Source organism: Pristiophorus japonicus, chromosome 6, assembly GCF_044704955.1.
Source record: "Pristiophorus japonicus isolate sPriJap1 chromosome 6, sPriJap1.hap1, whole genome shotgun sequence".
NCBI lineage: Eukaryota > Metazoa > Chordata > Chondrichthyes > Pristiophoridae > Pristiophorus > Pristiophorus japonicus.
In genome coordinates this window covers 206574936-206592177 of record NC_091982.1, presented here as the reverse complement: position 1 = coordinate 206592177, position 17242 = coordinate 206574936, and the positions used below count along the sequence as shown (strand labels likewise).

Below are 17242 nucleotides of genomic sequence, written 5' to 3'. Positions count from 1 at the left end.
ATCATCTGAAAACTTCTTAATCGTGCCCCCTACGTTGTAGTCTATTCTAATATTATAAAATATATTCTAATATTGTGATCAGATTTGAAGAAGATTCTGATTGAGCAGTTCAATCAATGGCTATGGTTTGGTCTTAAATATCATACATGAGTAGTCTGCCCTCTTTCTCTGTCCACTAAAATATAATGATTTTATGAAATACCATATGTGCATTGGACACCTGGATTTTAAAAAGCAGCCACTACTTTGTGTTGTTATTTAAGGTGCATTGCCATTTTTTTTTTGCAATAGGTGGCTTTATTCAGCTTGTGGCATTGCTTTATATTTATTTCATCGCATTAAAACAGGAAGATTGTTTTATTTTTATAATTCATCATATCAGGAAAAGATATACCTTCAGAATTCCTGGATAAAACCTACAGATTTTGCTCTTTTGACCTGTTGGGGGAGAAAGCAATTGTGGTTTCCGATATAAGGAGAAGAAAGCACAACTGAAGGAGTTCAGACTGGTGCTGACACAGTGAGAAAGAGAGATCTATAGAATTGCTGTAAAAGGCTGTTTATAAGAACTGGAACCAGTTACAACAATCGTTAACCTTTGGCTCACACAAAACAACATTTTTTTAACAGAGGGTAATGGCTGTGTCTGATTCCTGTTGGTCAGAAAAAATGGTTGCATTTGTCCTGTCTATAGTAAATGACTACACTTTCGTTATTAACCTGGTCTTCAGCTGCTGTTTGTTAGCTGCTCACTGACCAGAAAGACATGACACTTCATACCTCAATCATATCAAGTATGCTATAGAGCGTTTTATGAGTGATAACCCTTTTAGGAAACAGGAATATCAAACTATTTCCTTTAAGTTACTGATAGTTCATTTTTGTAAAGATGCGCTCTACTCACGTATGGTAGATTTATTTTTCTGTTCCTGTCCACTGTAGCTTTAACATCATTGAGGCTTTTATAGCCCCAGCGACTAAGCTGGAATCCCAGAGTCCAGTATGCAGGCATTAAGGGTTTGCCAATCAGCTTCAACCAAAAACAGAAATGGATAAATGATGTTTATTGTTTTTGCTTAAGATGTTTAATGACATGTAAATGACTTAACTGAGAAGAGCTTTCTCTTAAATAACAAGAGCAACTTACGGAATTGTTTGAATGTCATGATTCTGTAATTTTATCCAGTTTTATTGATAATTACTGATAATGATTACCTACCGTTAAGTACTCACGAACAACTTCCTCAGGTGAAGAACCCAAGAAGATGTAAAAGTCCAGAACGCCACCTATTGTCCTATATGTTATTGATGGGCTTGGCTGAAGTTCAACCTCTGTCAAAAGAAGAAATAGAGACAGGATCTGTTAATTAGGTTTTGCCACTATGGTTAACAGTGATAAATCAGAGATGACCATAATAAATAGTTATACTGAATTTAAGCTCTACTACTTTCCTGGGGGGAAAAGTACCCTGAAACAAATACACCAAAAACATTCCCAATGCATACCTCACGCCACCACAACATAAATCGCAAAAAAAAAATCACACTTACCTGAAGTCAGCATTACCTACCTCACTGCAACTGCTACAGCTTGGACGCCTGCTTTCACAGGTGTTCCCACCAGGGTGCGCTACGGAGTGCTACGGGTTGGGCGTGATCCAGAAATTGAGCCGGTGTCACAAGCAGGGGCGTTGCACACCGGCTCACCACTTCTGGCTGGTAATGCTCCGTGCCTCCGATACCAGCACTGAATGTCCCAGTGGGGCGCTGGAAACTGGCCTGGGAGCAAGTGCTTTTCCCTGCCATTGCCGCCCCTCTGGGGCGCCAAGAGGCGTGTCAAACTACTGAAAATCCAACCCAAGGAATTTATAGTTAGCTATTAATAGACTACAAGTAGCATTATAAGAGGTACAAAAGTACACTTGAATCATGTATACAATTAGTTCCATTCTATGGGCCCAAGTTTCGGCTGTCCCGCAGAACGGTGCACCTCCGAGATGCCCACCTATTTTGTAAAATTAAAAGCGCACCTAAAACATACCTCGCAATTCTCGGTGTTCAGCAGGCCTATTTAACAGTCGGCACAGCTCAGCACATGCAGCTGGGGGTGGAGCTACAGCCCTGCCCCAGAAAGAGCGCCGGCAGCTGCGCGCGTGTGCAGTGGAGTCTGCGTGCACGCACAGTAGCTCCTGGTCCTCCCAGCACGTCCTGTCTCCGGGCGACCCTATCCCTGTCCGAAGGGACGTCACGATGTTCGCAGCCCCTATCCCGGGCCGAGTGGCCTATCTGCCTCACCGTCCCTTGACTCACATCGTCGCCACTGCCCTTACCTCCTTGGCGGTGGGGCCCGCTCGACTAGCAGGCCTTTGGCGGCAGGGCCCGCCCGAACTCCTCCCCAGTGACGGGCACAGCCTGAACAGCTCCTCAGTGGCAGGGCTCGCCCGAACAGCAGCTCCTCGGTGGCAGGCCCCGCCCGAACAGCTCCTCGGTGGCGGGGCCCACCCGAACTCCTCCCCGGTGGCAGGCCCCGCCCGTACAACTCCTCGGTGGCGGGGCCCACCCGAACTCCTCCCCGGTGGCAGGCCCCGCCCGAACAGCTCCTTGGTGGCGGGGCCCACCCGAACAGCAGCTCCTCGGTGGCAGGCCCCGCCCGAACAGCAGCTCCTCGGTGGCAGGCCCCGCCTGAACAGCTCCTTGGTGGCGGGGCCCACCCGAACAGCTCCTTGGTGGAGGGGCCCACCCGAACAGCTCCTTGGTGGCGGGGCCCACCCGAACAGCAGCTCCTCGGTGGCAGGCCCCGCCCAAACAGCAGCTCCTCGGTGGCAGGCCCCGCCCGAACAGCTCCTTGGTGGAGGGGCCCACCCGAACAGCAGCTCCTCGGTGGCAGGCCCCGCCCGAACAGCTCCTCGGTGGCGGGGCCCACCCGAACTCCTCCCCGGTGGCAGGCCCCGCCCGTACAACTCCTCGGTGGCGGGGCCCACCGGAACAGCAGCTCTTCGGAGGTGGGGCCCACCCGAACTCCTCCCCGGTGGTGGGCCCTGCCCGTACAGCAGCTCTTCGGAGGTGGGGCCCACCCAAACTCCTCCCCGGTGGCAGGCCCCGCCCGCACAGCTCCTCGGTGGCGGGGCCCACCCGAACAGCAGCTCTTCGGAGGTGGGGCCCACCCGAACTCCTCCCCGGTGGTGGGCCCTGCCCGAACAGCAGCTCTTCGGAGGTGGGGCCCACCCGAACTCCTCCCCGGTGGCAGGCCCCGCCCGCACAGCTCCTCGGTGGCGGGGCCCACCCGAACAGCAGCTCTTCAGCGGTGGGGACCGCCCGAACTCCTCCCCAGTGACGGGCACCGCCCGAACACCTCCTCAGCAGTGGGGCCCGCCCGACCAGCTCTTTGGCAGGCTGTTGGAGGGCTCCTGGTGCTCCCGAACGGATAGGTGCTGCAGTAGGTGAGTAGAAACTTTAAATTTTTTATTTATTGATGATTTTTTATGTTTTATTTTTTATTTTTTTTATCTTTTATCTTTTATTTTTTTAATTTTTTGATTTTTTGATTTATTGATTTATTGATTTATTGATTGATTTATTGAGGTATTTATCATTTATTATTGATGCTAGCTCTTTATTGGTAAAAGTCAAGTGTTTAATGCTTTGGAAAATCCACTAACTTCCCTCTAACTTCCCTTCCCCCGCCATATCTCTGGCTAAATGCACCTAATTCTAAAGTGTATGCAAGATTTTTTCTGAGTGTACAAAAGTCGACACTTACAACATTCTAAGTTAGTTTGGAGTAACTTTTCACCGCCTAAACTTGCAAAACAGGTGTAAGTGGCTGGTAATGCCCCCTTTTGAAAAAAAAACTGAACTAAAACGCAACGAAATTAACTCACTAGAACTGGAGCAAACTAAATGCCGAGAATTGCGATTTCTAAGATACTCCAAACTAAACTAATTGTTCCAAAAAAATAGGAGCAACTCCAGCCGAAACTTGAGCCCTTGGTTACACCTGAGGGCTTAAAGTGGATTTTCTGTACCCGAGAAATGCTTTGATGTCAAATAGAATAAATTTAAAGCATCAAAAATAATGGAGTTTAATTTCCTCTAAAGCACAAAGATTAATGTGTTTGTGTAAATTCCATTGAGTGGTCTTTTGATGCAGTCATTAGTCTATTTAATATATATGTTAGTAATCAAATTAATTTTATGTAAGTGCTCTATTCAGTGTGCTACCATAAGGAATCAAACACAGGTTCTTCAATCAGATTGTTTCATTGATGCTGGAGCTAGGTGCTAACATGGTATATGCTATTGCCTGGAGCTGACTGGCCTGATTTAAAAGTAGGTCATATTCAATATGCAAATGATGATGATAATGAAGATTCTTCATTACACTGTGTGTAGTCGAAAGCGAAGGAAGGAACAATGACTGTCCAAAAGTATGCTCATATAATGGCTTATCATAATATCTACATGACAATAGTGATTGCACTATTTGTGTAAAACACTTTGAGATATTTACTGTCATAATGTGCAATATAAATGCAAGTTTTTTAAAACATCATTTTTTTCCTGAGTTCCTCCTACTTGGATCCTGATGGTGATGCAATATCATATTTCACACATCAAAAACTAATATGGCATGGATACCTGAACCTATTTGAACACCTCTGTGGTGAATTACAAAGGAGAATGAAGAAGAAAGTATCCAATACAATAGTATTGCAGGTTACAGTGGGCTAGGATTTTGCAGGAGGCTTATTCTGTCCATGAGTTGTATAGGCAGATAATGCGATGGTCGGCACCACAGAAAACTGGGCACAGAAATCTGAGGTCTACCAACATGCCCCAATGTGGGCAGCAGAAATAAAGGGGGCTGGCCGCTTAGGTATAAGCTGTGCACTCGGCTCACTAGACCCTTGACTTCAATGTAAATGAAGGCATCTGTCCCACAATGCAGCTAGAGCAGCTAAGCAGAGTTCCGGCCACACAGAGCACATTAGGAATGGTTACTGAAAGGGAAGCTGTCATTCAATTTAAACGAAATTGAGCAGCCCTGCCTTTTGCTCCCCAGGCACCTAGCAATACTTGCCCAGTGACCATATATTTTTCCTGTTCCTTGCCTCCTGCTAAATGCGTGGAAAGCACCCATTCACTATCTGCTGCCACCCAACAATGCTGCCCTGACAATTCTGGTGCATCATGAGAGACTGCCTGGAGCATCAGGAACTCATGCAAATGGCCATATAAGGTGTTGCCACTTATTAAGAACACATGGGTGTGCTTATGGTGGTTTTTAGATATTTCCTTCCCTATTGCAACATTGAGCCACTGGTAGTAAAAATGTGTCATTCTCTTTTATTGGTCTTTGAGATACCATGGTAGCTCAATCATATCTCATTGACACTATTTGTGTGCAATTGAGGCTAGTAACCATTTATACTACCTACAGCGTAACTCTTTTTTGGCTGTATTAATCCATTACAAAATTTCCTGTATGCATTATTAATAGTGAATTTTTATACATGCCTTTATGAAAAATGCATTTACAACTTTGGTACAAATAGTAACCACAAGAAATTTAGCCTATTGTGCCTAACTGGGAACAAATGCACTGTTACACCTTTTGCATTCATCAGTGATTACAGTGGCTATTCCTCCATTTGGAAATTAAAAAGTAAATTACAGTGTGCTGAAAATTGACCCAAAAGTCATTTAAAACCTCAATACCATCGAGATCTAGGATTTAAAAAAAATTTATTTTTAAGGGGATGGGCAGTGCACAGCACTACACTGCCACTCCAAAGTAATAGTAACATCCTGCTGATCTTCAGTCTTACTACATTACAATTACATTGACGGCATATCCTGCAATGCATTAATTATCCCCCCACCCCACCCTCACTGCCATACAACTGATATTTGGGGATTGATATATACCTCAATGTTAACACTGTGGACAGCACAGTAATGCACCAGTAACAACATTCAGCCCAATAACTTTTCTATTTTAATAATTTAATTCAGTTTACAATTTGAGACAGTTCTGATTAAATCAAATTAAAATGAAATCAAATTAGAGCAAATCTCTGGATTAAAACATTAAGATATTACCATACATACTCTACTTTTTACTTTATTAAGATGTCATGGATAAAACAGTCAAATTTAATTCAAGATAAACTAAAATATTTCATTAACACAGCAAAAGAAAATGACATGACATCATCATTGCTTCAAAACTGTTAGGGGATAATTTTAACCCCCAAACACAGGTGGGTTTGGGATGGGTGAGATGTAAAAAATGTTTAAATCTCAAACCTGACCCAACCCGTCCACTTCCAGGTTTAATGAAGACGGAATAGGGGGCGGGCAACCAACCCGCTTCCAGGAGGTGGGTCGCTCTTTTAAATATTTTAAAGAGGCTACATGTCTCAGATTTCACCTGGCTTCTAGGTTTAATCCTGGCGGTCTGGGTTTCCTAGGCCTCGGGAAATCCGGCAGAAAAAGAGAGGCAAGGACTGCTTAGTGGAAAAATATGTGCCCAAGCTTACCTCCTTCCCTGCCATGGGCAGCCCCTCCCCTGTCATCAGACCCCCCCACCCCACCCCTCCTGGATCAGGGATCAAACCACCCCCCCCCCCCGGGGATTGGACCCATCCTCCCAGGATCGGACCCCTCCCCACAAGATCTGGATCCTGCCAATCCCAATCAGGCTGGCTTCCGGGCAGGGATCCTGTTTAAAAAATGACGCACGCTGTGGAATTAAAACTCTGCAGCGTGTGGTGAAACCCAGACTTCCCCCCCCACCTCATCTCCTCAGAGCACCCACCTCTCCCCGCCACCCACCCCTGCTCATGCAACCCACCTGACTAAATATCAGGGCCTTAATTTCTAAAATGTTCAATTCTGATGAAAGGTCATCGACCTAAAATCTGTTTTCCTCTCCACATTAGCTGTCTGACCTGATGAGCGTTTTCTATTATTGTGACAACATCATTTCCTTATTAAGCACAGAGACCTGGCACAAGACCAGCTAGCTACAAATGCAAAATAATGTAAACAAAACTACGGAATCATATCATTTTATCATATTCAACTACAAATCATTAAACTGCAGTCTGCATGAGTTTTACTCTGTCTGAGTGTCTTTGCATAGTTCAATATAAGATGGAGCAGTCATGCAGTGTGCAAGAGGCCCAATCAGCTGCATTGTGAAGTTTCCAAAGCTTTGCACCTGCAACTCTCCACATGCTGAATTCTAACATCAGTTCTGTTGCAGTGGTGAGAAAAGCCAAAAGGTATCTTTGCGGGGTGCGAGGATAAATAGGAGGCAGCTCTCATACATATTCCAGGAGCTAGTTTCAAAGCAGTATTGATGGAGTCTTACGAACATATAATTTATCTGCTCACACTTAGCTATTATCCTGTTGGTTGGTGCATTGTACAGAGTACCAGCCAAGGGAAGGCCATATTTTAAAATGATGGAGAGCTACCCTTAGAAAAATCAATGCCAAATTGTATATTGGCTAAGTGTATAATTTAAAATTCATCCCTTGTCATAGTCATTACAAAAAGCTTACCCATAGCATTGCTATTCAGCAAAAATACACCAAAAGCTAAGCCACTCTCCCCTTCCAGACACATAAAGAAAGTGTGGTGTCCATAGAGATTATGCATCCCCTGTTAAAGAAAAACAGCAGCTTTAACTGTCTTGAGAGCAGTTATATCACACATTTACTGTTTCAATTTCAGTTTACTCTTGATACACTCACACAGGCCTTGCACCATCTATATTTTTAAGGCAGTGAATTCAACAACAATTTACACTCATATAGCAACTTTCCTGCAACAAAACATCTACAAATGCTTTGCAAGATCAACATGGACACCAAGCAGAATGTAAGCGAAAAATTAGGGCTTTACAATTCAGGAATATTCCAGATATATTTTTCTTATGAACAATACAAAGAACCACTTCCACAGGTAAGCTCACACATCCGACAAACTGAAGCGTAGCCTTATAAGTGAAGTAATAACCATATTTATTATTGAAATGTGCACATTGGAAACAGCAGCCTAGAAATTGGATTGTGCTCGAATTAGGGCGCGATGCCGGTGCAGTGTCCACCATTAGCAGCCATACGCTCAACCACCTTGGCCTCTGGGATTCTCCACGTAATCCCCTCCATTGCTCCACCTCCATGCCCTCCTTTAAGACCCTTCTTAAAATCCTGTGTCTTTAACTAAACTTTTGGTCATGCCTCCTAATATATTTAGCTTGGTGTTCACTTTTTTTCCCCTCTACACCTCTGTGAAGCACCTTGCAAAATTTTCTATGATAAAGACATGATAACAATGTGAACTGTTATTATTTTTGTTGCCCAGTCGCATGCATAGTGAATAGCCACATAGATGAGGTATTGGAAAGCTATTTTTGTAACTGTACCACACTATGAGGCAAAGTTAGGGTTTAAAAGATTATGTGCCCAAGTCTCTGAATAGGGCTTGAATCCATAACCTACTGATTCAGAGACGAATGCTGATGTCATATATACTTATGAGGACTTATGATTTGTTTTTCAGTATATCATTGTCCACAAGTTACTTATATAATTTCAACTGTGTTTTGCAGTGGAACTAATAAATGGTTCCAGCAATGGACAAGATAAGGATAAAAAAGCAACTTAGAAATATGGCAGCTGGAACCATCTGATGGCATAATTGAAAATAAAACTGACATTCAAATGGCTTTCATACCCCATTAGGAAATGCATCTCTGGTGAAGATAGGCCAGATCTTCCAATTAGTGTCATGGCGATAGTGTTTATGAACATGCTCTCCAAATCCATAGATGTTGTGACTGGGAAGTTTTGCAGTTATTTGCAAATACTGATCAGCAAACTGCAACGGTCCCACTGAAGTATCAAACCTATAGACAGAAATACTATTATTCTTTTACTCTGTATGATGTACTACTTGAAACATTTGTAATAGCAAAGTGTATATAAATCTACATCGTACACACACGCACACAAACAGACACAGAAGTTGTGTGTCTCTTTTTGTTTGTTCAGAACCAAGTACCTCACTCTTCCCACTAAAACAAATGCTGTGGAAGATATTTCCATGAGTAATTTAGGTTTTCAGCAGTTCACATAACTGCTATTCTTAATAATTTTATTTCCTATAGTTTGTGTTATTAATCATCAGAAGTTAATATAAACATTTAAATACCAATCAAGCTTCCAACTGGTGAGACCAAATACATTTAAGTTAGTAACACAAATGTATTTAGATTTTGTTATACCTCATGCTGGGGAAAATAACTGAAATATTCACAAAATTATATTATTATTAAGAAATCCAGCGTGCTTGTATCATATTTAATATTGTTAATTGTTAAAATTTACATATGTCTGGCTGCAAATTTAGTAGAGAGGGTTTAAATAGAACTCATCGGTGCCCTGTGTAAATGGTCAATAATGGTTTGACATGCCACTCCATATCTTGTGCTTGATGCACTGTGATTTGTATAACTCATCAAAGAGCTAATTGACGGTTTTTAAATGAATGACAGCACTTAATTAGGCTGAGATAAGTTATAGGTCAAAATACAGGTTGATTACATTGCATCTATAGACAAGGCGATAATTTGATAAAATCTATTTTCAAAAACTCATTCTAAGTCATTAAATTACATTCCAGGGTAGAGTTTCTGTTTTGGACACAATCAGCAACCTGGGCGCAAATTGCGCTTGAAATTGTGCTGTTTTTCCAAAGTGATGGTTTATGTTCTGCCCAAACTAATTTGCATAATCACAAACATCGAGGCTGGAAATTTGCCGGCGTCAGTGGATGGGATGGGTGGCGGGTTAGCTGTTAAATTGAAAATGATTGGCAGCGGGTCAGGACCCCGCTGTTAACCTGCCGCCTCACTAATTTCCCAGATGCCAGGTCTGTCAACAATGACATGCCGCGGCAGTGGAGGCAATTTAGGTAATTATGAGCCTATTAAAAAGAATTTTGAGCTGAACTTACCATTTTACCAGGTTGCCCATGAAGTTTACACTGCTCGGGGATCACGTCAGGTAAGGATGTTGGGAGTTGTAAACCATGGCTTCATTTCTTTACTTGACAGCTGCAATTGTGCTATAAAATTACCCCTCTCACAGCTGTTCCAAGATCAAAAGCTATTGCTTACTGCTTTTGGAAGGCACATTGAGCTTTATGTAGGTTGCAAGTGTTTGGAGCAATTTCTCGATCCAATGTCACCTCGTTGGAACAACCTCTTTCACCACTGGCAGATCGCTTTTGTCATCTCAAGTTCACCTGCCATCTATTAGTATTGGTGCTCTTGCAACTATGTCACCTTTGTCCTCAGAATCCCACCACAATCAGCCCCAACACCGGCAGGGCCAACAAGAACACCAACCTTCCCTGCAATCAATTGATGCTGCACAGGACACACAGCATCAGCACCCGACTACATTGTTGCCCTGGATGCCAGGGATGGCCAGACCATGACCAGATGATGTGCCAGGTTGGCACCATCCCACACCAACACCATAAAGCATCCCTACAATGCCCAAGCCATTCCTTTCACACTCATTGCCATTGCGAGGGGTATCGTTATGTCTCACTATTTACTGCAACTCACTAAGCCACTTCCAAAGGTGCACACAAATCTGTCCAAGAATGCAAAGTGTTTAAAATAAAGATTTCAATGTTTGACGCCACATTAACCGAAACTTCACATGAACACTGGCTAAAACAACCAAGTGCCTATCCTTGTGTGTTGTTAGTTGGTATAATTGGACGAGGATGAAGAAACCGGCTGATGACGAGTCATCAAATGATGTCATCAGACCCACTTCTTTCAATTGGCCTGGGGAACGTGCTGGCCAGGCTCAACAAGCCCAATCAGCATAAAATCATTCCTACACAGCGAGTTGGAGCCAACAGCAAGGTCCAGACCCGCCACCGACATTGCCCGCTACAGACCCACTGAAGTTGGGGAAATTGCAGCTAAAACCATTGCAATCAGTCAGCTTAATAGAACGTAATTGTTCATTTATTTTTTCTTTGCATTAAAAGATATGCCTTGAATATTTAAGAGTCGTAACTTGGTGCAGTTCTATTAATATAGCTGAAAATGGGTTTATCACAAAAAATAAGCATTAATAAGTGTGTCTAGTCCTCCACCTGTAAGTGATTTGATTTTAAATCACTGAAAATGACTTAAAAACCATACAGAACCATTTATTAGTTTCACTGGTGTACACTAGTCAGCTTCTTAGTAAATTAAATATTTATTAATATTTAAAAACTTTTAAAACTTGCTGACTAGTGCCTGTGCGCATAAACAAACAAGCTTAATTTGAAGGCCCTCCTCGAACGGTCACAAATGGGCACAATCGGCGGACATTCGGCATGTTCATTATTTCGATCTGGCCAGTTTTGTAGGTGGGGCAAGCTTCCAGCGCAATGTTTTTTGCGCAGTGTTAAAGATCGCGGAAACTTGATTTAAAATTACTTTATCTTTTGCGCTAGCTTGGTCGATTTCAACAGGATTGTGCTGATAAAACCAACGCAAACTGGTGGAAACTCTTCGCCATGTGTAAAGGTAGCACCTCAATTCATCGATTTATAATTGTTAACCTGGACGGAAAGGTTCATATTCCTCAATTTTGGCACAAGGGCGGAATTTCTAAGGTTACTGATAAGTAAACTATTTTTAAAACCCTATAAAATGATATGATTGTTATCTTAAACAAAGCTATGGGCCCGAATTTGATGGACCCACCGCCCACTGCCGCCGACTGCCGCCGACATTCCTCCTTGGGTTCCGTCCAGTGCCAATTTCGATTTGGGTTGGAGCGGGCAGGAGGGGAGAACCGCCGGGAACCGCCCGCTGACGTCAACGGACGGCCGAGTGGCGTAAGTGGACTTCTGCCCGCTGAGATGCCGTATTCATGCGGGCGGGAGTCGGCACCAGAACAGAGGTGGGCCGCTGCGAGGAAGCTGGCCTGTCCCCGACGGTAAGTCTGCAGAGCTGAAAAAAAATTGAGTAAACATTTTTACATTTTTTCTTTACAGGGACTTACCTGTACGGGGTCCCCTGAAGGTGTTCCAATGTTTTTTTTTAATGCTTTTTCTTTGCAGGTTTTTGACCCTCTGTGGGCCCGACTCCATCCTTGGTGGCATTTGGGTGACAAGCGCCTTTACCCACGAGATTGGGAGCTCCCGCCGGCTGCCACCCAGATTGGCAGCGTAAGTCCCTCATTTGCCTCCCGCCGACCTTTGAGGGACCTTGTTGATAAATAACCTGCCAAAAATACTGCCAGGTACCTCGATGGCCATCGGTGGTCCTTTGGGTGGCACTTGGGTGGGCGGGGGCCTTCATCAAATTCGAGCCCTATATCTTTGTGAAAACATACCAGATTGCCTTTTGGAATTCATGGCCTGGTAATATTTACCTTTTCATTCGGCTTGCTTCAGAATTACATTAGAATGATATTGCTAAATGGCCAGTTTGTTAATCTAGACCGCATAAAATGTTACATATATATATATATTAACTGTCATGTATGCTTGCTTGTATTGTTATATGATGTTTGTAACACTGAATGTACCTTACACTGCACGCACATTACTGTACACCAGAGGGTGCTGCTGCTGGAGACGTAAGGGTTACCTACACACCGCGGGTAACCCAGTATGAAAGGGAGCTCCTTACCCGACAGCTGCAAATAAAGGACTACAGTCTACACAGTTTAAGTACCATACTCTGCCTCGTGGAGTCATTACCAAAGGTGCCTGCATAAATTACAACTGGCGACGAGGTCATGAACGACACGTTCAGCATGTCGAATCTCAGCAACTTTCAGCAATTTACCAATAGGGAAGATTGGGATGCTTTTGTAGAAAGATTGAAACATTTCTTCATAGCTAACGACCTGGATGGGGACACACCGGCTGCACGACCAAACAATCGCAGGACCATCCTGCTTAGCAGTTGTGGGCCCACCATCCATTCTCTCATCAGGGACTTGCTAGCTCCAGAGATGACAACCACTGAAAGGTCAAAATTCACGGGAACCGCCCCCCCGCCCCCCCGTGTTTGGGCTCATTGGAAAGGAAATTTAATTTGGGACTATCTACCAGAATGTTTGAAATCCTAAAGTGCTTATGGAAGAAACTATGAAATTTAATAGAATTTTGGACTTTTACAAGACAAATTCAAGTCTGTGGGTGGGCCTAAGGAATTAAAGAAGCCAACTTGATTACTGGAACTGTCTGGGTGTTGGGACTAAGGTAAATTGTCTGGAGAAATGGATATTCAAAAACACTTCTCCACAAGAGACATTAACATCACAACAATAACTCAGAGATGGCCAGCCATCAAACTAAATCGAGAAAAGCCATCTTCAACCTGAATAAGAACAAAGGGCCCATTACAGCCTGTATGCAAAAACAAAGCACAAATGGACATTGCGATTACCAAGCTAATATTTCCATCAGGAAACAGATTTAGAAGAGCAACCCACCCAAGACATATTAACTTTTAACGAACCCGCCAAAATATTACAAAGAAATGTCAAGCCCGCCAAATTTAAACAAAGATTTCTGGACTGATTTGACGTGAAGATTAGGACAACTCAACCATATAACTGGTCCCCTGTTTTAACAGAGGGTATGCCATACTACGCCAGATGCCATACTACACGTGTGCCATACTGTGCCTGTGTCATCAGTGGAGAGAGAAACCAACGCGACAGTTGTAAACTAACTTCTCCAGCCTTGAAGTCCTGAAGTCCAAAAGGAAGGACGAACATCACCATCGGGGCAGCAACTGACCACAGCCAACGTGGTACCACCGAAAAATCACCGCGATCGACCAATTTCGAAACGAAACTCCACAAGTAAGAAACCGAAGAATCAAAAAGTTTACACTCTACAATCTAAGTCCTGACTACCAACAGGTGAAAACATTACCTAAACAGACAAGAACCTATTTCTAACAAAGGAAACCGGGTACTTACCTCATAGATCCAAAATGCACCTTACCGCATCAGCGGAGTCAATCCAACTGAAGATTGTGCGGTAAGAAGTCTTCTCTGACGTTCGGGGTATGGCAAGCAGAACCTACAGAATTCAACTAACCCCAAAATTGCGAGCTACCGCTAACTGACCAGAAAGGATTGGTAAGCATAGTCCCTGCCTGCCCTGGAGTCTATCCTAGCTAGGATTAGGTATGGGAGGTGGGAGGTGTAATTTTTACTGTAACTTCCTTTGAATGTGTAATGTATTGTTCTTTATTAAAGTGATTATAAGTTTGACATTGTATTTTCTTCTCTGTAATAAAATCAAAGTTTCTTTGCATCAAACCAGTTGTCCTTTGCACTTTATCACACTCCCCAAATAAATCCAAAGTCTAGAACCCAAGGGAGTGGGAGCGATTCGAACCGCTCAAGTACGTCAGAAGTGAACCTGACCTCCGGAACCACCCCTTACACCACCAAGAGCTATGAGGAACTTGTAACACTAATACAGGAGCAACTAAAACCAAAAGAAAGCCTCCTCACAGCCAGGCACCAATTCTACACTTACCGGTGACCCGAAGACCAAGAAATTACTAAGTATGCTGCACATTTAAGAAGACTAGCTGCACCGTGTGATTTTGAAGACTACCTTAATAAAGCACTAAGGGACAAATTTGTCATCAGAATCAACCACGAGGGTCTCCTGCACAAAGTGTTCTCTGCCGACATCACAGTCACCCTGCAGAAAGCAATTCAAGTGAGCCAGGCCTGCATGGCTTCGGCCAGCGACTCCAGGTGAATAGTGACCCAGGACTCTAAACCGGCGAATGAAGTGCATCGCATGGCTACTTCTAAAGGCAGAAATGCTGCCCCGAGTCCTGCAACCCTGAGTCCGCCACATAGGGCAAACCGGATGGCCCCATGCTGGCGCTGTGGAGGAAACCACAGGGCCCACCAGTGCCGCTACAAAGACTATACATACAAAGGCTGCAAAGAAAAAGGGCACCTTCAGAGAATGTGCAGAAAAAGCTTTACTTACCGCGTCACTGAAGAGTTGGCTGATCACCGGGGCTCGGACACAGATGAAGATGACGATGAAGCTGCTCAACCCCTGGAAGAAGAGTATGGAGTTTATACTTGCTCCACTGAAAGTTCTCCATGGACGACGGAAGTCGACATCGACGGGGTCCCAGTTTCCATGGAGATCGACACAGGGGTGAGCCAGTCTGTGATTAGCCAAACAACCTTTGAAAACATTTGGATCAATCCCGCCACTCGATCAAAACTGTCTCCTGTCCAGGCGCAGCTGCTCACCTACACCAAAGGTAAAATCCAAATCATTGGCAGCGTGGACTTCCAGGTCTCCCAGGGCGGCATGTTTTTTTTTTTTGAAAGTCGTAGCCAATCGTTCCAATTCTTTGTCAAATCACAAACGCCAGAGGTCACCTTGGGCCCATTCAAGGATCACTCTGCGCCAATGCTCTTAGCCAAAAGGCCTAGAGCCACTGCACCGTTCCTGAAAGTACTGCAATACCAGGTTCGTGCCATGGAGGTGGATGGGTCAGGTCCCCCACACACCTCCGTGGAGGTGGATGGGTCAAGCCACCCCACCCATCTCCTATTTCCAAAAAAGCAAGCATATACCTTCCTGATCCAGGGAGAACCACCTTGGGGTTATGGTGGTTACTCCCCTGTCAGGTCAGTTACGCATGATCTTAGCCAAAAGGCCGAGGGCGGCATGTTGAGCAAACTCACCCTGTTGATCGTTGCCGGAATTGGTCCCATGCTGCTGGGAAGGAATTGGATAAACCCGGTCCAAATCAGTCGAAGTGGCGATGGCCTCCGGGCTCCAGCAATCGACATCGAACATGGATCCATTGCTGCATCTAGAGATCCCACTGTCGAGCTCGACTGCGCAGCGAAATCTCCAGGACCACACCACAGAGAAATCTCCAGGACCGAAAACCCAAACTCCACCTTCTGGGCCGGGCAGGACTCCAAGAGGTGAACATCATCGAAAGAAGTGGATTCCCGACGTCCATGGCTGAACTGGAGGAAGAAAAGATCACTACAGCCGACCTGGAGGAGAGCCAAAAGATGGCTGCCATACCACGAGGAGAAAAACCTAAAATCAAAATGGCCGCGACCAGACCACTAGGGCCAGCTTTGGAGGAGCGACACGTGACACGCGGCCAATCGGATTTGAAGGCTCCCTTAAAGGAGACCGGTAACCAAAAAAATTTAAAAGGGCAGTTTCAACTTAAAGATGACAGGGACTTTAAAGCTAAAAATGCAGTTAAAGGGTGCAAGTATGATAATGCAACCATGAATTATGATGCTGGTGTAACTAATGTGAAAAATGAAATGAATGCTTATGTAAGTAAGGTTAAGAACAAGCTTGTTATGTGTGATGATTATGGCAGAGAGTTTGAAATGCCTAATGTAACCATGTCTGGTGAGACCATGATAACAAAAAGTGATGCAAATGCTGTTATTAACAATGTAAAGGCAGTCAATAATGTAGACTCGACTATGTATGATCAGAGCAGTGGTGTCATGTATACAGGTAGAACACTGTTAAAGGACATTGGGTTCAACAGGAACCATGCAAATGCAAGAGGAATCCCCCGTGGGAGACCCCCAGGACCAGCTGGCTACCAGACCATGTAGCCTGGACCTTTGGAACTAGTGTGATACCCCAGGAAGGACACACACACACCCAGTGGGAGCAGACCCACTGCAGGGACAGTGGTCAATGGGCAGCACAGCCACCACCATTGGCAATCTGCCCCAGACCAGCCCTACACCCCCTGGTCATGAGGGCCAACACCAGGAGCGAGAGGCCAATACCCTCCAGCTTTCCTGGCAAACCCTTTGATGACCAGACTCTCATCCCAATTGGAGGACAGAGAGCCCACACAGTCCTGTGGCCCTGCCCACCACTACACAACTACCCACATCACAGAATATGCACCCTACCCACTGCTGCAATGGCTACCCCACTGAGGGATCCCACAACAGTGGTACCCACATTGTCTGTGTGTGAGGGGAGGGGGAAATGTATGAGGCTAGCCTCAAGTCCAGGGATCACACGTGGCACCCACACAACCCTCACTAAACCTGGCACCCACACAACCCTCACCACAATCTCCCATAGCCCACTATTGATCACCTCCCCAGGACTTGAAAAATGTTTATGGGGGAGTATT

General features: G+C 44.6%; 1 protein-coding gene across 1 annotated transcript in view; it reads right to left on the bottom strand.

Moving 5' to 3' along the window:
- Positions 1-17242, bottom strand: part of si (sucrase-isomaltase) — a 220702-nt gene that overhangs the window by 163274 nt on the left and 40186 nt on the right. Inside the window, exons 7-10 of the mRNA XM_070882329.1 lie at positions 8749-8920; positions 7572-7671; positions 1220-1332; positions 905-1030 (exon numbers count right to left, since the gene is read on the bottom strand). Of these exons, the coding sequence (XP_070738430.1) occupies positions 905-1030; positions 1220-1332; positions 7572-7671; positions 8749-8920 (511 nt within the window). The remainder of the gene's footprint in view (positions 1-904; positions 1031-1219; positions 1333-7571; positions 7672-8748; positions 8921-17242) is intronic.